The sequence below is a fragment of the Felis catus genome, chromosome B1, assembly GCF_018350175.1.
Source record: "Felis catus isolate Fca126 chromosome B1, F.catus_Fca126_mat1.0, whole genome shotgun sequence".
In the NCBI taxonomy this organism is placed as follows: domain Eukaryota; kingdom Metazoa; phylum Chordata; class Mammalia; order Carnivora; family Felidae; genus Felis; species Felis catus.
The window spans coordinates 51,408,067-51,430,623 of record NC_058371.1 but is presented as its reverse complement, the minus strand read 5'-3'; the positions used below and the strand labels follow the sequence as shown (position 1 = coordinate 51,430,623).

Below are 22,557 nucleotides of genomic sequence, written 5' to 3'. Positions count from 1 at the left end.
TACATCTTGTGTTACATAATAAGAAGAGAAGAAGGAAGAAAACAAAGATATTTGTTTGATATATACATACACATTCATAACAAAATAAAGGAAAAATACTCATACAATTACAGTTTTTATTTCTGTGACAGGTCACATGGTTATATCTGGTATTTATAACTACCTTCTTCCACTATCCATTCTGTAGTTCCTTTGCCATCAGCAAGAACTTCAGCTGGCCATGGTTCTTTACCTGGTGGTAAATCTTCATTCCTGAAAGGTTAGGGCCATCAGCAGTCTTGTCTAGATTGGGTTGTTTTGGTTTTCCATTAACCTTAATTTCATGGATTTCTGGGGTTCCAGACATACTCATCCTGACCTCCATTATGGAGTAGTAGTCCAATTTCCCCTTGGTAATCTGGATTAATTACCCTAGCCAGCGCAGTAACACCCATATTTGTCTGTTGATTCAGAGGCACCCATTTTGAGGAGTCCAAAATGGCCAGATGTCAGTCTTAACTTCCAGTTCAATGAAATCATTGTTATGTCTCATGGTGGAAATATTCCTCCAGTTATAACTACAACCTCTAGGTATAAGTTGTGGGGACAGGAAGCAAAAGTTTTATTAGCAGGTGAGTTATGCCCCTTTTATTTCTAGCCCCATCCATGATGGAAGTAGTCCAATGTAATCAACCTGAGAGAAGTAGCTGGCTGTTCACCTTGGTGCCATATTGGGAATATTATTGGTCTCTGTCATTGGCATGTTGAGCACTCAGCAGTGACCAAAGCCAGGTTGGCCTTGGTGACTGGGAGTCCATGTTGCTAACCCCATGCATAATCTCTATCCCTGCCAACACAGCCACTTTGTTCATGAAGTCATTGGTAGATGATAAGGGTGGCTGAGGAAAGAAGCTGACTGGTATTCCCATAAAAGGTCATCCTATCCACTGGATTATTAAAATCCTCCTCTGCCAAGGTCTCCTTTTGGTGAGCATTGACATAGAACATAAGTATCCTCACTTTTTCACTTATTCAGAAATGTCTATTCCCATGTCTCTTTTCCAGACTTCTTTGTCACCAATTTTCTCAATCATGTTCCTTCCAAGTCCCTGACTCTCCAGCTAAACCATTGCCCACAGCCATGAATCAGTATATAATTGCACATGTGGCCATTTATCCTTCTAAGAAAAATGAAGAACCAGGTGCACTGCTCAAAGTTCTGGGAGAATTTCTCTTCATCACTCTCCTTCAAAAAGAGATATATCCCAAAAAGGAGCTATAATGCTATAGCTGTCTACTTTCAGATAGTGCCTGCATACCATGCAGAACCACCTGTAAGCCAAATCTGAGTTTCCCCTTCTTTGGTCAACTGATCATGGAGAACTCTTCATGAGGCCATAGGTACAGACTGGGAGAGAGAAGGTAGTGTGGCTGGGTTGGAGTGAACCATGGGCATTGGGGGCACTTCTCGATGTAACTTGTGTCTTCAAGGGCTACTTGAGTCCAATATCATATATACTAATGTCCACTGGATTATGGAGTGCTACCGTATGTACATGCCCAATTTTATGGCTTGGTGTGACAGATTATACACAGTTCATGACAGGCAACTCAGGTCATATGTTAACTTGGTGATCCATCGTGAAATGTTCAGAATCTACAAGTCTCGGTATCAGGCCAAAACCTGCTTCTCAAAAGGAAAGTAGTTATCTACAAAGGATGACAGTACTTTGCTCCAAAACCCTAAATACCTGTGCTATAATTTACCTTTAAGGGCCTGCCACAGTCTTTCAACAGTGTCCCTATCTGCCACTGATATTTCAAGCACCATTGGACTTGCTGGATCATATGGCCCATGTGTAGGGCAGTTTTATGGCAGGCTAGATCTGTTGCAGAGCCTTATCCTGTTTTGGGCTTCATTCAGCAGCTTTTTAGGTCAGTTGGTAAATAGGCCAGATTCCTCATTCCACCCAAATGAGTAATATGTTGCCTCCAAAACCCAATGAGGCCCACTAGGTTAAACCTCTTTCTTGGTTGTAAGAGGGGACAGATGCAGCAATTTATGCTTTACCTTATAAAGGATATCTCACCATGTCCCACCCACTGAATCTCTAGAAATTTCACCAAGGTAGGAGGCACTTAAAATGGGTTAGATTTTTTTTTCTCACCCTCTAGCATGTAAAAGTCTTACCAGTAAGTCTAGAATAATTGTTACTTCTTGCTCACTGGGTCCAATTATCACAATGTCATCAATGTAATGGACTAGTGTGATATCTTGTGGAAGAGAAAAGGATCTTATGATCCAATATCCCTATGAATTAAATTATGACATAGGCCTAAAGAGTTTATATGCCCTTGAGGCAGGGCAGTGAAGGTGTAATTCTGGCCTTGCCAGTAGAGAGCAAACGGCTTCTGGTGGACCTTATGGATAAGGATGGAGAAAAAGGCATTTTTCAGATCAATAGCTGCATAGCAGATACTAAGCAATGTGTTAATTTGATCAAGCAATTAAAGCACATTTGGTAGGGTCACTGCAATGGAGTCACCACCTTGTTAAGCTTACAATAATCCTCTGTCATTCTCAAAGATCTATCAGTGTTCTGTTCAGGCCAGATAGAAAAGATGAATGAGGATATGGTGGGAATCACCACCCCTGCATCCTTTAAGTCTTTGATGGGGCACTAATATCTTCAGTCCCTCCAGGAATGCAGTATTGCTTTTGGTTTACTATTTTCCTAGGTAGAGGCAGTGCTAGTGGCTTCTTCGTCTTTTCCATCATAATATCTCTTACTCCACAGATCAGGGAACAATGTGAGATTCTGCCAGCTTCTCAGTATGTCTATTCCAAATATGCATTCCAGAACTGGGGAAACAACCACAGGGTGAATTCTGGGACCTATTGGGCCTCCTGTGAAATGAACCTGAGCTAAAACCCCATTGATCATATGACCTCCATAAGCCCCTACTCTGACTGGAGGGCTACAGTAACGTTTGGGCCTCCTGGAGTCATTGTCAGTTCAGAGCCAGTGTCTAGTAGTCCCCCAAAGGGCTGATTATTTTCTCTTCCCCAGTGTACAGTTATCCTGGTAAAAAAGCTGTCTATCCCTTTGGGAAAGGCTGAGAAAATTAACAGTATAAATATTTGGTAATATACTAGGATCCTTCATCAAGGATACCCAGCTTCCCTTTAATTTAAGAAGTTCTGGGTCTGTAACTTGTTAAAGTCTGAGAATTGATTAAGGAGACACAACTGTCTGTTTTTATGATTCAAGTTAGAACTTTGTTCATTTGACCTAGAACTTCTCTGCTTATACAGAACAAGTAAGAATTTAGTAGGCTTCCTATCTATTTCACTTCTAGGTACACCATGATCAACTAGCTAACACTGCGGGTCTGTGCATGTCGGCCTATTCTGATCACTGTGTTGACTCTGCTGTCTATTAGGGTACCCATGCTCTCCTTTGCCTTGGGTAGTTGAGTGCCACCATTAGGTATCTGCCACCCCAGGTCCCAATTAATCTCATTATGGTTAGGCTTCCCAGTTGAGTGACTAAAGTTCCCCCTGTACTTTAAGGACACTCATTTTTACCCTTTTCTTTTTAAATTTATTTATTTTGAGAGAGAGAGAGAGAGAGAGAGAGAGAGAGAGAGAGAGAGCGAGCAGGGAATGCGCAGAGAGAGAGGGAGAATCCCAAGCAGGCTTTTCCCCATCAGCACAGAGCCTGAGGCAGGGCTCAAACTCACAAACAGTGAGATCATGACCTGAGCTGAAATCAAGAGTCAGACACAGCCAACTGAGCCACCTGGGCACCCCATTTTTATCCCTTTCTTGAAAAGAAAGAAATCCCTTTCTTGAAAAGAAAGAGGGTCCTAAGAAATAATTAAGGTTTTAATTATTTCTTAGGACCCTCTTTTTAAAAATCATATTTTTATTTTCTACCTTGGAACTGCTCTCTTGCATGACAGAAGGGTCTACTATCTTTCCCCCTTGCTTCCAGCTTGCTACCAATTTTCACTTCCAGTTTATTCTTGAGTCAAATTAATGATGCTCATCTCACACTAGTCCTTCATTTGCTCTCCTTTCCATGCTTGGAAAAACTTCACTTCTCCCTCAAGCTGTTTCAGTCTCTCTGAGGACACCTCTAGATCCTGCCAGCCTGTGAAGATGCCCCCTCTGCCCAGGTCCTTTCTAGCACTCAATTGGGAGGGGCAGGTGTGGGACTTTTAACTATTTGCCAAGAAGCTTCTTGAGGATGGGGTCCTGCCTTATGCTAAATCTTCCAACATCTGACACTGTGAGCTGTCAATCTAAGACTGAATTACTGAGTGTTGCTATGTGCCTCTTTCCTCTGGCTTTGGTCTCCATTGGATTCCCTGGGCCACACTAAAGATACAGTGGCAATTTAGGAAATTCAAAGCTTTAAATGGAAGGCTGGACCTTTTCCATGATCTACAACATGGCTGATACTTCTTTAGAAATAGATTATGAGACAAAACACCTCCTAGTTCTATTTTCCACCACTCTAACCCTGTTCTTCCAGTGGTCCCGAAACAGCAATTTCTGGCCATATAATTTCTTCACAAGCTCCTGGGAGCCTGGGATTTGGTTGCCTTGGAGGCCAGCCAGCCATAATGTCCACCATCAAAGGACATGTTCAGTACACAGTCCCCTTTTCCTGTTAATATCACCCTTATTTCTGTGTGGAGTGCCACCTGCACCCACTATCAGTGAACATAGTTCTGAATGGCTGGCCCTTTGCTGGCTCCTGGAATGGACTTGTGACTTGAGCCTCTCATCTTGGAGAGTGCCACTGTTGGCCACAGTAACTGGAACAGTGATGGACTATAGGCTTATAAGTCACAAGAATTAGACCATAGACTTTTGCTGGAAGTATGATAAACAGTCTCTCTCTTTCTACTGGGGATGTTAAGTTAGTAGGATGCAAACTGGACATACTGGTTGTCATTATGGCCACCACTTGGAAGCTCTTTCTGATGGCTATAAATAAATAAATAGTCCCTGTCAACATCTGTTGAGCCCCTAGTTTCAGCCATGCCTGAAGCCAAACACCACTCTAGGTATTTTTCTCTTATGTACATCTGTAAATAACTGTTTTTGCCCTTAGATGGTTTGAGATAGATAACTCACCTGCAATGGAAAGAATCCTGACTAATGGGGGGACCCAAAGCCCACTCCCCAAACCAGTGATCCAGCCTGTCTTTCTGGTCCTACTTTCTAATATCACTCTCAATTCCTGGCCCTTAGATCTAATCTCATAGCCAGTCCCTCTGCTGGTAGCACACTTTCACACACTTTCCTTGTAAGGAATAGCATCTGCTTTATTATCAGTAGAAAATGACCTAGAATAGCATATAGGACAGAAGGGAAATCAGGAGCCAGAATCTGGGGCTGCCTGTCTCTGGAAATTCTGCAGCATGGGACCTCAGTCGTTTCCTATTGGGAGGAGATTGAATTTCCTCAGCATTAAAGGGCCTTCCCTCTATCTCGGTCACATTCTTGATCCAGAGGTTGTAATTTTCTAACAAGGTGTATATTCCTGGAGTGTTCTTCTGTCCACAGCTCCTGCCCCAGCTGATGATGCCTACCTGGTACCAGTTCTTGTCAGATTTTGTGGTGCACACCAGAGGCCCCCCACTGTCACCCTGTGGACAGAGAACACAGTTTAATAGTGAGTACAATTCTTGACTGTTCATTTGATACAGAGCATAGCTTGTGAATTGAGAGAATGCACTGGTCTCCCCTGCTCCTGGATGCCAAAGGAAATCTTGCCATTGTTGACCAATGCCCACCCCTTTCCTGGGTCCAAGGGAGCAGCATGCAGCTGTCAAGCTGGCTCTGGGAGTTGCAGGTGTAAATTATAGACAGTGGAGAGGATAACACTGAAGAGGGAGGAGGACAGAGAATTGATGAGAAAAATAATTGCATCCACAATGCAGTGAGAGGGGATGGAAGACAGAGAGAATGCTACACAGATGAAGAAGAGTGAGGCCTTATCAAATCAGAAGCTCCACGAAGGGCTATAAAAGAAAGGAATGAAAATAGGATACAAGAAATATTGTTAGAGTTGTGGAAATGAATTGAGTCTCCTTTGATGTACTTCCAGAGCCATGAAGGAGAATGATGTTCCTTTTTAATTCTCTGGTGTGGGTGTCTTCAGGGCACAAGTGAACTAAGCTTTTCTGAATGTGTGACCCCTCTGGTGTGGAATCCCATGGGTCCATGACTCACATGATTATATATATAGAAAATATATACCAGGTCCCTAACATGTACCACACATATATATGGCTTCCTTTTATCCATTTTGATACATGGAAAAAGAGGCTTAAGTGGGAATGAAGGCTTGATCAGGGGTACAGAGTAGCCCAACCAGAGTTGGAACGAGAACTTCCTGATCCCAAAGCACACTTTCTTTCCACCTTGCTACTTGCCTTTCATGGAAGTTGCTGAGTGGCTACAATCATTCAGGAGGCTTTTCTTCAGTGGAGACATAGCTTCCTTTACCAATGTCATAAACAGGTGACTAGAATGAATGGAATCTTATAACAAGTTCTAACAGGTGGAGGTGGAAGATTAATGTTTCCCAGACATAATAAGTGAGGCACAGAGCTATCCCCTTGACTTTTGTTTCTCATCAACCCCGCTACTCACATGAGGTAGGTATTTTGATGCCCATTTTATAATTCAAAAATTGGTCAGAATTTATCAAAAAGTGATCAATTTTTAACAAATCTTCACTGTGGAAAACTAATTGTCAGGCCTTCGGAATACAAGACCTTATGCTCTATGGAAGAGAGAAAAATCTAAACCAATGGGATAAACTGTGTTTGATTGGACAGAAGTATGAACACAATATAAAAGCAGTACAAAGTGGGGAAGAAATTGATTCTGTTTATGGGAAGGTCTGTCAGGATAGACTTCAAAGCACTTAGTTTGAAGGATGAATAGGAATTTGACAAGAAGACTGTGTGTGGCAATGACTGGAGGGAAGTCAGACAGGAAGTAGAGGGACTAGTTAAGAGGACATGAAAATGATGAAGATCTGAACCATGGATGACTTTGGGGGTATAAATGATGAGGACTAGTTCCAAGGTCATAGGGTGTGGATAACAGAGATAAAGTGCAGAGGAAGATAATGAATAAATGTGTTCAAATGGAGTTTGGGTTGACTGAAGAACACATCCCCAAGCACAGGGATATACAGAGAATTAACAAAGAGGTCAAGGTTCAAGGATACCCAGTAAATGTGGGTCAAAACCAAAACTGTCCTTTCCAGTACAAAACACTACTTCTAACACTTGTTTGGTTTTTGTGGGGGTGTGTTTTTCTTTGTGCTAGTTTTGTTTCAGTCATTGGGCAAGAACCAGATCAACAGGACTTCCACTCAAGTAACTCCTTCCATAAATTTTGTTTTTATAACTTTATTCATTTATGAAGGGATGAATTTATAAAAAATGTGACTAATATGTTGCCTTGGTTATTTGTTATTTTCTTACACAACATAGAGAGAACAGTCCTTGGGCAAGCAACTCTTTTAAGCCTCAGTTTCCACATTGTTCAAATGGAGATAATACCAACCACTTCCCGTGATTGTTAGCAGATGAAAATTTAAGAATCTATAGCTCACTTGGCACAGGGTAAATGCTATGTAGTAAGTGCCTTGAAGTGTATTAATATTGTTATTTTACCCTTATGTATTACAAACATTGCTTGTAGATTTAGGAAATAGAGATTCTCTTCACAGACTCCTGGGACCAAGAGGGACATCTATAAATACATGTCCTTTTATGCATAGACGTAATTTCTTTCTTTCTATTGGAAAGAAAAAGCAAAGATTGCTGCTGCATCACTGTCATCTTATTAACAATAGTTAAGTGACTAAGGGGGACTTTCTTCCAAGGACTAAGTCCTATAGCTAGGGACCTGTCTGGTAAGAAACATACTGACCACAGGAGCCTCTCAAGTTCACCGCAGTGAGATAATTACACCATGTGATCACTCCTGTCTGTTTGGGGGTAGAACCAGATGACCTGACTTCCAGCATGACCACATTACCACCCGGACTTCAGGCAAATCACTTAAATTCTAAATCCCTGTTTTCTCATCTGTTAAACAGAGATAGTGAGCACTGCCCAGCCCATGGTACAGGGTAATGGAAAAAATGAAATTATTGAAAATGTGTAAAAGAGCTAGGACGTTATTACACTGCTTTGGATCCATTCAGATAGTGAAGGGAATGATTGATGATTGAAATAAGCATGTTTTGTCATCTGTGAAACAGAGTCTTGATTAAATATTTCTATATATTCCTTTCAGCTCTGAAAAGTCTGTGATTCTAAAAGTCAAAGATTCTGTGGAGTGAAATAAGACTTCTGTGAAAGTGTCATGGGTGATGAGCTCAAGATAACACAGGACAGTGAAACTACTCTGTATGATACTATAATGATGGATATGTGTCATCATACTTTTCTCCTAACTTAGAGGATGGACAGCACCATAAATGAACCTTAAAATACGAACTTTGGGTGATAATGACGTGTCAGGGTAGGTCCATCAGTTGTAACAAATGTACCCTGGTACTGGTGGGGATGTGGGTAGTACAAGAGGTTAAGCATATTGTGGGGACAGGGGGTAAATGGGAAATCCCTATACCTCCCTCTCAATTTGGCCGTGAACCTAAAACTGCTCTGAAAAAATAAAGTAGTTGAAAACAAAAAAGCAGCTCAGGTCTAAATCCAAGTCAGTTTGTGGGGCGCCTGGGTGGCGCAGTCGGTTAAGCGTCCGACTTCAGCCAGGTCACGATCTCGCGGTCCGTGAGTTCGAGCCCCGCGTCGGGCTCTGGGCTGATGGTTCAGAGCCTGGAGCCTGTTTCCGATTCTGTGTCTCCTTCTCTCTCTGCCCCTCCCCCGTTCATGCTCTGTCTCTCTCTGTCCCAAAAATAAATAAACGTTGAAAAAAAAATAAAAAAAAATATAAATCCAAGTCAGTTTGGCAATCCCATGACCAGACTTCCCAACAGCCCAGCTGATTGCCAGCTCTTTATCTCCTCTCCACCTGCAGACTCTTAGCCTCCTTGAGGACCTCTCTCAGACGTCCCCTCCACTAGTGCTACCTTACTGATACATAGTCCCTGGCTTCCTTGGAAAGTTCATCTATTTGACAAACATTTGTTGAGCATTTTTCACGTGCCAAGCACTGCACTAGGCACTGAGAATTTACACATGAATAAGACAACGTTTCTGCTGGAGCCAAGACATATAAGAAAACAGTGCATTTCTTTCTTTTATTTTTTAAGTTTAACTATTTTAGAGAGAGTGTGAATGGGGCAGAGGGAGAGAGAAAGAGAGACTGAGAATCTTAACCAGGCTCCATACTCAATGTGGAGCCTGATGTGGGGCTTGATCCCACAACCCAGGGATAATGACCTGAGTCGAAATCAAGAGTGATATGCTCAACCAACTGACCCACCAAGGCACCCCTAAAAATTATTTTTTGACTAAACTCTTTATTTTTCATAGTATAATCTTTGTACGTGTATTACAAATTGGAAAAGTATTGGGAAGAATAAAGAAAAAATTCAGTTGTTTTTAATTATAACATTTAATTAAAATTTTTTTAATGTTTATTTATTTTGAGAGAGAGAGACAGAGCCTGAGTGAGGGAGGAACAGAGAGAGAGGGAGACACAAAATCCTAAGCAGGCTCCAGGCTCCGAGCTGTCAGCACAGAGGCCGATCCTGGGCTCAAACTCATGAACCATGAGATCATGACCTGAGCCAAAGTCAGAAGCTTAACCTACTGAGCCACCCAGGCACCCCTGTAACATTTGATTTTAATTTGTATTTTAAGTATAGCATGATCTATTGCTATTATTTTGAACAGATTTAAATATTTTCATTATAAAATTATCATTTCCCTGAGTTATGTGATGGCATGGTTTTTTAGAAATTTGCTAAATTTAAAAGTATGATTTTACTTTTGAAGGCAATTATTTTTAAACCATAGGGGACGGTCTGCCTGGTTTATCTATTTAAGTGATGATAATATTGTAGACTTTCAGAAAAATTTCTTTGACTCATCACTGTCAGCTTATTGTTAGCAATAGAAAGCTATCTGAACAGAGAGCAAGGCTTCTCACTTCACAATTTTAAAAACAAGGCCTAAAATGATAACAGCACACTCATTTATAATACTCTTAGGTAATAGATACTTAATTTTAGAAGCTTCACTGAAGTTTATGTTCATAGGAGAGGTATTAAAGCAAAAATCCTAGACTCTAGATGGTAGATCCAGCCATTGAAGCAAAGGGTACCAAAAATGTCCTCAAAAATGACACTTGATTATTTTAAATTTTGTCATAGTTGGCTTTGGCCATTTGAATGTGGGATAATGTTGAATCAAAGAGATTGAAACAGGAGGTGGGAGTGTCCATGGGTCCTGATTCTTATATTCTTGGGTGAGCAGTGGGAGGGACTCCTGGGGTAAAAGGAAGGCTTTCATGCCTGGCACACACCTCCCTTGGTGATCTTGCTCTGTCCACGTCCCCAGACTTACCTTTTGTGACTTTTGGCTTCTGAAATATTGGAAATTCCCTGAGCATATGAGTTGTTTCAAGCCTTTGTGATTTTCCCCACATTCTCTCCAAATGCTGTACCTTTCCAATCTTATCTATTAAATGTTATTTCCCCTTTTCTATTGATATTGGAGTCCTTTTCCTCCCGCTTCACTATGAAATGGTTGCTATCTGAGTCTGTGGCCTGGCTATGTTCCAAAATCTTTCTGTAACTGCTATTACTGGGAAGCTTTGTCTTCTCTTCATTATTTAATTTTGATATAGTTGTAGAATTATGTGCAGTTGTAAGAAATAATACAAAGAGATCCCATGTTTCCTCCAAAAATAACATCTTTACATGTTTCCTCCAATAATAACATCTTGCAAAAGTATAGTACATTAGCACAACCAGGGTTTTGACATTGACACAGGGATCCCTCATGTTGCCCTTTTTGTGCTACATCCACTGCCCTCCAACCTGCAACCCTTTCTTAATCCGTGGCAACCATGAACCTGTTCTCAATTTCTATAATTTTGTCATTTCTACAATGTTATGTAAATGGAATCATTCAGTGTGGGACCTCTAGGGATTGGCTTGTTTCACACAGTATAAGTCTCGAGAGATCCATCCACATTGTTACATGTACCGATAGTTTCTTTTTGTCATAACTGACTGGTATTACATGGTATTGGTGTATCACAATTTAACCGTCCACATCTTTAAAGACATTTGTTTTCCATTTTTTGGCTCTTATGAATGTTATAAACACTCCTGTACAGATTTTTATGCAAATATATGACTTCATTTCTCTGAACTAAGTGCCTAAGAGTGGCATTTGCTGTGTTGTGTGGCAGGAGTGCATCCGGTTTTTTTTAAAAGAAATTGCCAAACTGTTTTCCAGAGTGGTTGGATTATTTTAAATTCCCACCATCACTGTATGAGTGATCCAGTTCCTCTGCATTTTTGTCAGCATTTGAGGGTGTCACTGTTTTTTATTTTGGCCATTCTGAGAGGTATGTAGTGATATCTCATTGTAGTTTTAATTTGCATTTGCTTAGTGGCTAATGATATTAAACCTCTTTTCATGTTCTTATTTGCCATCTATATATCCTGTTTAGTGAAATGTCTGTTCATGTCTTTTGCCCATTTTCTAATTGGATTTTTTTTCCTACTGTTTGAGAGTTTGAGAGTTCTCTATATATTCTAGGTAATTCCTTTGTTGTGTATTATCTCCCAATCTGTAGTTTTGTTTCCATCCTCTTGTAAGAGCAATCCAACCAGTCATAAGGGTTGACTAGCTTCAAGTTAACATACTCCTTACTTGCTGACCTAAGTCCCTTGATGTGTAGCAGAAATAATTTACTTTCTTTGAGATTTGCAGACCATGGATCTTGAGGAGTTAAAGGACTAGAACTTTCTCAGGCCACAGAGGCCAGCAATTCTGTTTGAAGTCTACTTGGCTTTCTGATTAGCTAATAGGTTTTTTAGCATTTTTTGTTTTGTTGTTGTTGTTGTTGTTGTTGTTTTAGGTCCTACAAATGATTGTTTTTTTTGTTTTTTTTAAGGTCACACAAATGATTTCACTAACCTCCCTTTGTGCATCTGTAGACCTGGTCCTCTCTTGCAGAAAGAATGGAGTACTCCTGTACATCACAAAAAAAGAACCAGACCCCCTTGCACAACCTCCAAGCACTGAGATAACATCTATAGCTGGCATCATTGAGTCTGCACATAATCAAGAAACGTTGCCAGCCACTGCACTCCCTTTGCTGATTAACTACCCTCAAACCCTTTAAAAATCCCTGGGCCAGGTAGAAACCTTAGACTTGGCTTTTGCTCAAGAGTCCACCTTCCCCCTGGGTTGCTGGATAAAGCTCAAATTTCTTCCCAATCAAAAACTCGTCTCTTGAGTTATGACCTTTCAAGTGACAGGGCAGCTGAACTTGGATTGGTAAAACTCTTAATAGGGTCTTTCACAGAGAAAAAATATTTAATTTTGATGAGGTCCAGTTTATCAGTTTTTTCTTTTATGAATTGTTTTTGAAGTCACTCTATGTCTTAAAGATTTCTTGTGTTATATTTCTAAAAATTTTTATACTTTTACTATAAAACTATAGTTTTAGTGCACAATACACTTTGAGTTACATTTTAATTGAACTTATTCTAGGAATTAATGGTTCTCAATTTTACAAAGATTTTTTACTCAGACTTTTGGCTTTATTTTTCTTTATTTCTTTATTTTCCTTATCCCAGGTTTATCAATAGATTAAATCCAACTCTCTGTTCTAGTGATGACAGATCCTGCCTTGAGTATTAGGTTATAACACTCTGGTTCTCATTTAAATATTCAGTTTTAACAGGGCTCTTTGAGATTGGGAGCAGGGGAAAGGAAATAGCAACTCTTTGCCATTGGATTGGAGTGGAAGCCCAGCAGACCAGCGATCACAGCCAGGGGAGGAGCAGGAGTGTCCAGTTATACCTGGGTGGCACACCTGGGTGTGATGGAAGCTCAAGTTCCTCAGGTGGCCTCCACTGACATCAAGAGAGGAAGAGGGTGGTTTGTTACTACTAGATGATAGTTAAAGCTAAGCTCCACTTAGCTTCCTCTGTAACCACCGTGGAGGTCAGGGGAAGGGAGGAAGTCGAGGTTGTCCACTTGACCTTGGTTGATGGGGTAGAGGGGCTATCAGCTTTTTTCCTGTTTTTTTTTTTTTTTTTGTTGTTGTTGTTGTTGGAATACAATGTTTAATATTTATTGTCAAAAATGTTTCTGCCTTGCTAGGTTGCTTGTCTCCTGGTCCAAAGAGAGGGAAGTCTTTCTTGTTTTGTTAGTTTCATCTGTGATCATTGGTATTCTGGGTTGCAGGTTTGTCTAGCATCCATTGTGGGATATATGAGGCAAAAAGAAAACCCAAGGAACACACTGTTGTGACATTTCTTAAGCATTGGGATATCTAGTCAGTCCATCTCTACCTTTCAGTCTTTATTTTTGTTTTACAATATAATGTCCAGTACTTTTAGCTGTACTAAGTGGGAGAGATTGGGGTAAATGTGTCTACTCCATCTTGTCTGGAACCACAAGTTCCAATTCTTTTTTTGTTTGTTTGTTTTAAAATGTTTTAAATTGTCCAGAATGTGAAGAAAACACAAGGTTAATGTGACATGGATTTTGTCTCTCCTTTTGGTCCTCACAGCATTCACCACATGGGAGACTCCTAAACTCGGCATCATTGGGGCACCTGAGTGGTTCAGTCAGTTAAGCATCTGACTCCTGATTTCAGCTCCAGTCATGATCTCATTCGTGAGTTTGAGCCCTGTATTGGGCTCTGTGCTGACAGTGTGGAGCCTACTTGGGATTTTGTCTCCCTCTCTGTCTGCCCCTCCCCCATTTGCTCTCTCTATCTCTCTCAAAGTAAATAAATAATCATTTAAAAAATAAAAAATAAACTCGGCATCATTGCTGCTGGAGGCCATTCTTTTTACCTCAGAGCCCCTTCTCCATTCTCTTCTCCCTTGATTTCTTCAACCCTATCCCAGCAACTCCCTCCTAAGGCCCTATCTCAGAGCCTACCAGGGTTAAACAATAATAGATAATTCTGTAGATAAATACTCTCCCCTTCCATGAGACAGCTTTTCATTACTCCATAGAATATTTAACATCTGCATTCATAGTTTTACACCAGTGACCAGATCCATTGCCTAGCAAATTAGTAGGAGTAAGTGGGCTCATCAAGGTGATTTTGAAGAAAGCATCTCCCAAGACAAAGAGAGCATCCTTAAGCTTTAAAGACAAAACCCATCATTCATCCTTAGAGCTATAAAAAAATAATTTCTGAGTTTTTTCTCTATTTTTTCTAGCATCAATCAAAAATATTTTTCTTTTTACATTGTTGTGTTCATTTTATTAAAGCTAAGTCATCAGCTTTTAGTTCAGTGACACCCACATGTATCATCCTAAATATTATACGTTTACTCAACTTCCTTCCCAGGAGATTATGGGTTCCTTTAGGTGAGAAACTATATCTCATTTATGGATAGATTCCCCAGGGCTTAATGTGCACAACAGTAGTTGCTAAATTAATGAAAACACAATAGTTCCTTATATGAATCTCAAATTCTGTTTTTTAAGAAGTCCAAGAAATGGAAAAATCTTGGAGTCCTATTTATGTAGTATATCTGTAGAAGAGCAGAAATATTTATGCAGTGTTGCTGCGTACTGAATCATGGGCATGCACTAATATTCCAAAGACCTGGCAAAAAGTACTCCACAGTCCATGCCCGCATTGCCCTGGCTGAGCCCTGATTCCTACACATTGTCCAGACTCTTATTGTCTATTCTCAGTGAGGAAAGGATACCCCTGCATTGGCAGTCCTGAGATGACAGGACCCTATAGGATGAGGGTGGGGTTACCTCCTAATTACCTGGCAAGCATCAAAGCTCTCATTCTCATATCCAGCACACAGCATATTCTTGGTAAGTCTCGGAAATGCCTTTGAACATTTCTTCCAATCCATGATGATCATTGGCACTTTCATCAGATCAGTTTTCATAGAGTTTTTGTCATCTAGCCCACAGAGAAGGCACATTAGAAAAGTCATTAGACAGCATCCCAGTGCTTATAATGCAACTAGATCACCCTGTGCCTCCCCGTGTCCCACCAGCCACTTGTCCACCTTCCACCACATCCTCCATTCTCCACTTCCTTCCAGCAATCCCATGCAGTTCACTCACTCTGCCACCCCAGGCTTTTCTAAACAATTCTCCATCTACTTGAATTATCCCTCTTATTCAACATCATATTCCTGCTTCTAAGCAGGCTTCCTGCTTGACTCCAACCAGCCTTACAGACTTGACTTCTTGGAACTGGGTATTGATCATTTCTTAGCATAATCCTGCCTCTTCAGCATCTGTACCTATTGCTACTTTTTTAATATGTGAGTATGGCACTTCCCCAACACAGGGTTGCTGAAAGTGGGTTTGCACTCCCAGTGAAAACACTTTCAAGTCCTCCAGATGAGGGGTAGGTTGGTTAAGATCCTTTGTAGGGGATTTGCCAAGGCCCTCTTTGGACTGTCAGCTTTCAGGAATTTGTCTGGACTTCTATCTCATTAACCCAGACCACACAGATTTCCAAATTATTCTCCTTATTGACTAGTTTTAATCTTAAAGGTACTCATCTGCAACCTCTTCACTTCTAACTCTCCAGTAGTGCCCAGAGCCCAGAAACAGTGATACTCTAATTGTTCTATAGTTACCAAACTCCTGAAATACTTACCACCTTCCAGACCCCAGCTGGTTGCAAAGCTCCTTATGGACCTAGAGTCTTGTTCAGGCCTGAGACTATGCTGTACTGTTCCCATACCTTCCCTTACCTATTTTCTTTGGGGATAATCCAATGAGGCTTTCATAATCCCTTTCTACCCTGGTACAGTTTCTCCTATTTTGGCCAGGTAACAATGTAACAAGTAACAACAGATTCATTTCTAAGAATGGTTGGGCAACACTCCAGGACCATCAAAAGTCTGGGCCAGGGCAGGCATCTTAAATGCCCGTAGGAACCAGGTAAGAAACATCAATGTGTGAATCAAGGGGGATGTGAGTGAATAAAAAGTGTAGGGGCCCCTGGCAAACCGGAGAGTTTAAATTCAGTTAAACAAACAAACAAGGCTGCTCTGTGCTGGCTGAATATGACCACACCCAGGGTTTGGCTTGGACCTAACATCTCAGCTTGGGGCTTTGAGGAGATGCTTCCTTGGCACTAGGAAGAGCTGATATTTGGCATCTATGAACCTCAGGTATGCAGGGATTTGCTCCAATCCAAGTCCTTTTCTCCTCCCTCCTTCTTTGGCCCTCTCTCCTTTCATGCTCCTGCCCATATCTTTTGATTTACTGTCCCATCCTCAGATGCCAACGATATGGCTTTTCCCCCAGCAACTCTCAAGAAATGCTGAGCAGTCACGTACCAGTGTTGGTCTGACCCCATCCTGCCACCCAGCATTTGTGCCACATGGAGGGGCTGAGCTTCCTGGGCAGGCAGATGGGCTCTTTCAAACCGCTGAAAGTGATGGGCAAGGCCAACAGCAGCAAGGCGATGTCATTGTCCATGTTGACTCTTTGAAAGTCCTTGTGAAGAATTATGCTGGTAACCCTCTTTATTTCCAAGGATGGGCTTCTTAAGTCATTTGTTCCCAACACAACACTCAAGTCCATTGGACTGGTGGCACAGAACCAGACAGGGGGAGGTGGGAGGAGAAGAGAAGTCACAAGGTACAAAGAATTTGCTATGCCCAAACAACCTAATCCCATATGGCTCTAGGGGCCACTAGGACTTGTCCTCTTGGGGCTGTTGTTCAGAAGCTGTGAGAATTTGAAAAAGGTAGAGGGAAGTGAAACAGCAAGGGTGGCAGACCACAGCCACATCGCTGCTCCAGCACAGTCCTAGAGATGTGAATGAGATACTCCTGCCTAATGCTACAGACAAAGTTCTTAGCTCTGGAGACTCCGAAGATACAGAAAAGACCACTTGGCATAGATCAAACATGCTTCAGATAGGTAAGGTGTTATTGCATTGATTTGTCTACCAGCAACTTAACAGACCCAGCACGGAATTTAATCTAGACCTACCATTGATTAAGCAGAAAGAATATTCAATAATAATTTAGGACTTCCCTCCAGGCAGAGTGGCCAGAAACTTCCCAATAGCCAATCCTTAAGTATATTATGGAAGCATATGCAACAAGTTTCCTTGGTTATGCCATGGTGAAACTTTCCCCTGTTTTTTATTAACTTTTAAAAGTCAATCTTCCTGTGTATCTTCAAATTTTCTTGGGGTAGTGTAGCAGATATAGCAGAAAGCATAAGCTCTGGAGCCAGAATTCAAATCCTATTTCTGTTTACTCTATGTGTATCTTCGGTGAGTCACTTAGCCTTATTGGATTTGTTTCCCTCCTTGTAAAATAGTGTTGTTCATTCTACCTGCCTCAGAGGGCTGTTGTAAGACTGAATGAGTTAAAATGGGGTTATTCATCTACCTTCTTCAGGATTGGTGTCTGAATGAATAAGTTAATGCAGGTAGTTTCTTAGCAAGTAACTGAATCATGATTACACTAGATTTACAGCCAGTCTCCTGGAGTGCAGAGAAAACTCCACAAGGCGCAAGTAAATAGGGTGTCAGCCCAGGATCTCAGACTTCCAGAATTAGGAGGATTTCTTCCTAGAAGGACTTAAATGTCCTAGAAGAGGTGAATGGACCAAGCCTTTTGATTCCACCAAACCACAAATTTTCCTGAAAAGGACAGTGTGTGACCTCAGGGAAACCATAGTTATTAGTCCTAGGTGACCGTGAGGAGGGCACAGCAGATGCCAGCCTCAGGTTCACTGTCTTATCTTCCATGGGTGGTAGTCACTCCTGTCTGATTCAGGACTGACCAGGTCTAGGATTTCCTTCAGAAATTGAGTCTTGTTGAGTGTGGGTGTGTCCTGGGGGTGAACATTGTCAGAAGCAATGGGCTCTTGATACTCACGATAGGTCTTCATAAAATAAGCAGTGAGCAGCAGTGACAATCCACCACTCGTTGATGATTGCGCCACCACAGAAATGTTCGTTTCTTGCCTGAATACTCACCTGCCATGGGAACTCACCCACCTCAGCCTCCATCCCCCCTATGATTCTGGAATACTGAGTTCCTTCCTCAAAAATGGGTCTTTTACCACATTCTGGTAGAATGAAAGAGACAAAAAGGGAAAAGATGCAACATTTGGTCAGTTTCCATAGAGGCTTATAAGTAGCTATCACTATACCCATTCTAGAGATGAGGAAACTGAGGCTGGCCCTGTGAAGCATCTCTAGAAAGACGAGTAAGCCAACAGATGGTTTATTTTGTTAAACAGAGTCTGGAACTTGGGTCAGAAGTGTTGGCTCTGTCCCCTCTCACAGCATTGTGATCTCAGGCAAGTCAACTCACTGAGCTTATTTCTGCTCTAGTCCAAGAGAAATCAGAGTAAAATACTTGGCCCAGAGCCATCCCTGGAGTGGTAGGCAGAATAATGCCCTCCACGCCACCGTTGATGTCCATGTCTTAATGGACCACACCCTGGAACTTGTGACTATGTTACCTTCCAGGGCAAAGGGGATTTGGGAGATGGAATTAAAGTTGCTAATCTGCTGACCTTAAAATAAGGTGGTTATTTATGGATAATGGTAGGGGGCCCAATGCAATTACAAGGGTCCTTAACATGGTGGAAGGAAGCAAGAGAGAGATGTGACTGTGGAAGAAAAGCATGCAGAGATGCAAGTTGTTGGCTTTGAAGATGGAGGGTCCACAAGCCAAGGAATATGATGACCTCTAGAAGCTGAAGCAGGCAAAAATCTCCCCTAAAGCCTCAGATTAGTAACAAAGTCCTGGTGACAGCTTGATTTTCACCTGGTGAGAATTGTGCTGGAGTTCTATCCTACAGAGCCGTAAGATGAAACATGCATGTTGTTTAAACCACTAGGTTTGTGGTGGTTTGTTTCAGCAGACACAGGAAACATACATGCAGGAAACCAGAAAGGTGGCCCAGAAAGGGCTGGGACCTACCGCAAGCCCTGAGCTGTGGTAGGTTAGAACACTTGTGTTCCAGTCAAAGCAGCTCCATGCCCCAGCAAGCTGAGAGCAAAGGCTGTGACTGCTTGTGCAGAGAAGAGAATTCACCTCTGGAGAGAATATGTGTCCAGCTCCTTGCCCCAGGAGGAGGGGATACTCCATTTATATTTGTTGACTTGAAGTTCCACCTTGTGTTCTGGAACAAGGAATGAGTTTGACTCTAAGGAGCCTAAGATCTCCTCTTGTCTCTTTCTCGATGCCACTTTTCCAAATTTTCACTCAATGAACATTTTGAGGATTTTGGAGTATAGGTTGGAGTGACCTGTAGTGGTCTGTTTTGTTTTGTTTTGTTTTGTTTTGCTTTTAAAAAAAAAAAGCTAGAGTGCAAATTTAGCAATATGTATCAAGAACCTTCAGCTGTCAGGAATCTATTAAGGCTCTTTGCAGAACTTTGCTTTTTAATTTTTTTTTACATTTATTTATTTTTGAGAGACAGAGAGAGACAGAGTGTGAGTAGGGGAGGGGCAGAGAGAAGGAGACAAGAATCCAAAGCAGTCTCCAGGCTCTGAGAAAGCTGTCAGCACAGAGACCAGTGCAGGACTCAAACCCACAAACTGTGAGATTATGACCCGAGTCAAAGTCAGACACTCAACCGACTGAGCCACCCAGGCACCCCTCTTTGTGGAACTTTTGAATCTGTACTTCCTCTTTTATTTGCTAAACACACATAGAGTGCTTACCATATGTCACACACAGTTACACTCTACAAAGACCAGTTTACTTAATTTTCATAACAATGCTATGAAGTAGATACTATTATTACCATCCTCATTTTATGGTTGAGACAGCTGAGGGACAGAGAGTTTAAGTAATTTGCCCAATGTGACACAGCTAATCATGGCCATACCCAGTTTTGAACCTAGAGAGTCTGGCTTCAGGCTTGGTTCTCTTAGCATTACTCAGTGCCACTCTTTGGAGTATTCTTCTCTCCTATGGTTGCATGGCTCACTTTGTTCAGGCCTTTGTTCAAGAATCACTTATTTGGACAGGTCTTCCCAGCCCCTCCTGTCCTGGCCCTTCTTTATCTCCTACCCTGCATTATGTTTCTTCATTGCTTTATCATTGTGTTAAGTCAGACATTATTCATCACTCTTTGCCTGACTATGACATCAGAACATAAGAAGCATCTGGGGAAGGAGACATGGAGGCCTTGTTGCTAGTGGAACCACAGCCGGCAGGCAGGAGACACTCAGCAATGGTGAATGATCCTCTAACTCAGTGGCTGCACTGCTAGGAACTTAACCTAAGGTAAGAATCTGGAATGCAGAAGTATAAAGATGTTCACTACAGTGATCTCTATAATGGCAAGAGATTGAAGACATCCTCAAGGTCATGGCTAAGTAGGGCATATCCATTCAGCCATGAAAATTATGCTTATGAAGAGCTTTAAATGATGTGAGTCATGAGACAATGTTATGGGGGAAAGTCAGGATAAAAAAAATCATATACAAACTTATGGTTTCAATCATGTGAACAAGCTGGCCTTATGCATGTAGGAAGAAATGTGTCACAGTACTAAGACTGACTATGAACTTCAGGTTTGATTGAATGATGGATGACTGCTATGGGTGCCAATTGTGTGACATCTCTGAAAAGCAGAATATGGCATTTGCTAAGAGGTAGACCCTGGGCTCCCACAGCCCAAGATCCAAATGGTGACCCTGTTGTTTACTGATTGAATGATTTGGAGGAAACTTAAAAACATTGCTTATACTCCCTTTCTTCATTCCTAAAGTGGACCTACCCTATAAAACAGATACACAGGGGTCCCTGGTGACTCAGTCGGTTAAGCATCTGACTCAGTTTCAGCTCAGGCAATGACTTCACAGTTTGTGAGTTTGAGCCCCATGTGGGGCTTTGTGCTTACAGTGTGGAGTCTTGGGATTCTTTCTCTCTCTCCCTCTTTCTGCCGCTCCCTTGCTTGTACTGTCTCTGTCTCTCTCAAAATAAATAAACTAAAAAAAAAAAAAAACCCAGATGCACAGATTAAATGAGATAATGGGTGTTAAAGTGCCCAACACAGTGCTTGGCATAGAGTAAATCCTCAAGCCACATTAGCTGTCAGAATTTCTCCTATCTTCTTGTACCAAAGTCTCCACAAGGCTGGCAGCTGGGCTCCATTCTCCATCTTTGTCCTGAGAACAACCAATATCACCAGTGTAGAATCGTGTGGACTTGTAGATTAATACCAGAGCACAAAACCCCTAAGCTGTGATGGAGGCAGTGCTGAAATGGGTGAGAATCAGCTGCAACTGAACACACTGGCAGAGGGGTGCATTCTGCTGATTCTCTCCCAACACCATGCACCATCCCCCAATCATATTTCAGTCAACCCCAGGCTAGAACGAGGGAGGCCAGGTGAATAGGCTGTGTTCATTTCATGCGGTAGTGTGCAGAGAGGGAAATGTAAGCCTTGGAGTCAGATGGGTGCAAATCCCAGCTCTTTCACTTCCACGCTGTGTGACTTGGAACAAATCTTCAACCTTTGTAAGGCTCAGAGTTCCTAGCACATGCATGGGGATGAGAGTGGAGACCCCACTGTGGGGGTGTGTAAATTAAACATGGAGAATTATGTGACCCATAAAGGCAGCTAAGTAACCCTTCCTTCCAACCTCAGTTGCCCTTGAAGAGAAAACCCGTGAGGGAGCTGCCTACTGATAACAGAAGACCCTGGCCTCCTGCCCGTCTGCCCGCCTGCACACATGTGAGTGTGCCTAGCTATGCTTCTGCTCTGCATCTGCAGTTCATGGGAGCTCTGTCATACTCCCAACCCCCACACTCTTCTTCCTCTGATTTAGAGGTCTGATGTTCAGCTCATTCTGGGCATTTGCTTCTAGGTACTCCGTTACTCATTCAGGGATAAATTCTAGGATTTCAAAACTGAAACTTAAGGTCAGACAGGTTGAGCTTTGGGCTGAGGAAGAGAAGAGAAGAAAGGGAAGTATTTTCAGGAAGGGTTTGTGGGAAAACCTGAAGGAACTGCTGTTGTGCTCTTTTGGGCCAACCTCTTAGTGGCCAATTAGCTAATCAATGAACTCGCTAACCAGATCTCTACCTCAGCCCTTAATGCTCACCATTGACTGGATGCAAGTGATGTGAGCAGGGCCATTGTCATGCCCAGCCCCACCTGGGAGAGCTACTCTGACCACTGGGAGAGGGGCCACATACCGAGATGTACGCCCTTGGCTTGGGACATGAGCAGCAGAATTGATAACAGAAGCATGGCCCTTGACTTTGATGTTGGCATAGGAGGTGATGGAGGCCAGGGCTGAGGGAAATGATGCTGACAGATCCTCCCTTCTTATAGCCAGTCCCTGGCTGGTGATGTCACAATGGGCTGTGAGTTTGAGAACTCAGT

The 22,557-nt window shown here is 42.0% G+C and overlaps 2 protein-coding genes across 10 annotated transcripts in view; one reads left to right on the top strand and one right to left on the bottom strand.

Annotated features, from left to right (window-relative positions):
- Window positions 1–102: 102 nt before the first annotated feature.
- Window positions 103–22,518, bottom strand: PRSS55 (serine protease 55). 6 transcript variants are annotated; one of them, XM_019828654.3, is made up of 6 exons: window positions 22,368–22,518; window positions 18,078–18,270; window positions 16,518–16,768; window positions 14,976–15,118; window positions 5,587–5,643; window positions 103–252 (listed from the first exon to the last, which is right to left on the bottom strand). In XM_019828654.3, exons 1-6 carry the CDS (start codon window positions 22,444–22,446, stop codon window positions 247–249), a joined length of 729 nt encoding a protein of 242 aa, XP_019684213.2. In that variant the 5' UTR covers window positions 22,447–22,518; the 3' UTR covers window positions 103–246. The 6 variants fall into 6 exon arrangements, with proteins under 6 accessions (XP_019684213.2, XP_044911573.1, XP_044911572.1 ...); XM_045055638.1 differs by lacking the exon at window positions 103–252 and adding an exon at window positions 708–2,842; XM_045055637.1 differs by lacking the exon at window positions 103–252 and adding an exon at window positions 5,213–5,434.
- LOC102900749 (serine protease 55-like) overlaps window positions 20,240–22,557 on the top strand; it is a 59,596-nt gene continuing 57,278 nt past the window's right edge. For 2 of the 4 annotated variants that reach the window (XM_045055632.1, XM_045055629.1), the window contains exon 1: window positions 20,240–20,447. The gene's annotated coding sequence lies outside the window, so the exon portion shown is untranslated. The remainder of the gene's footprint in view (window positions 20,448–22,557) is intronic. The other 2 variants (XM_045055635.1, XM_045055633.1) reach the window with 2 other exon arrangements.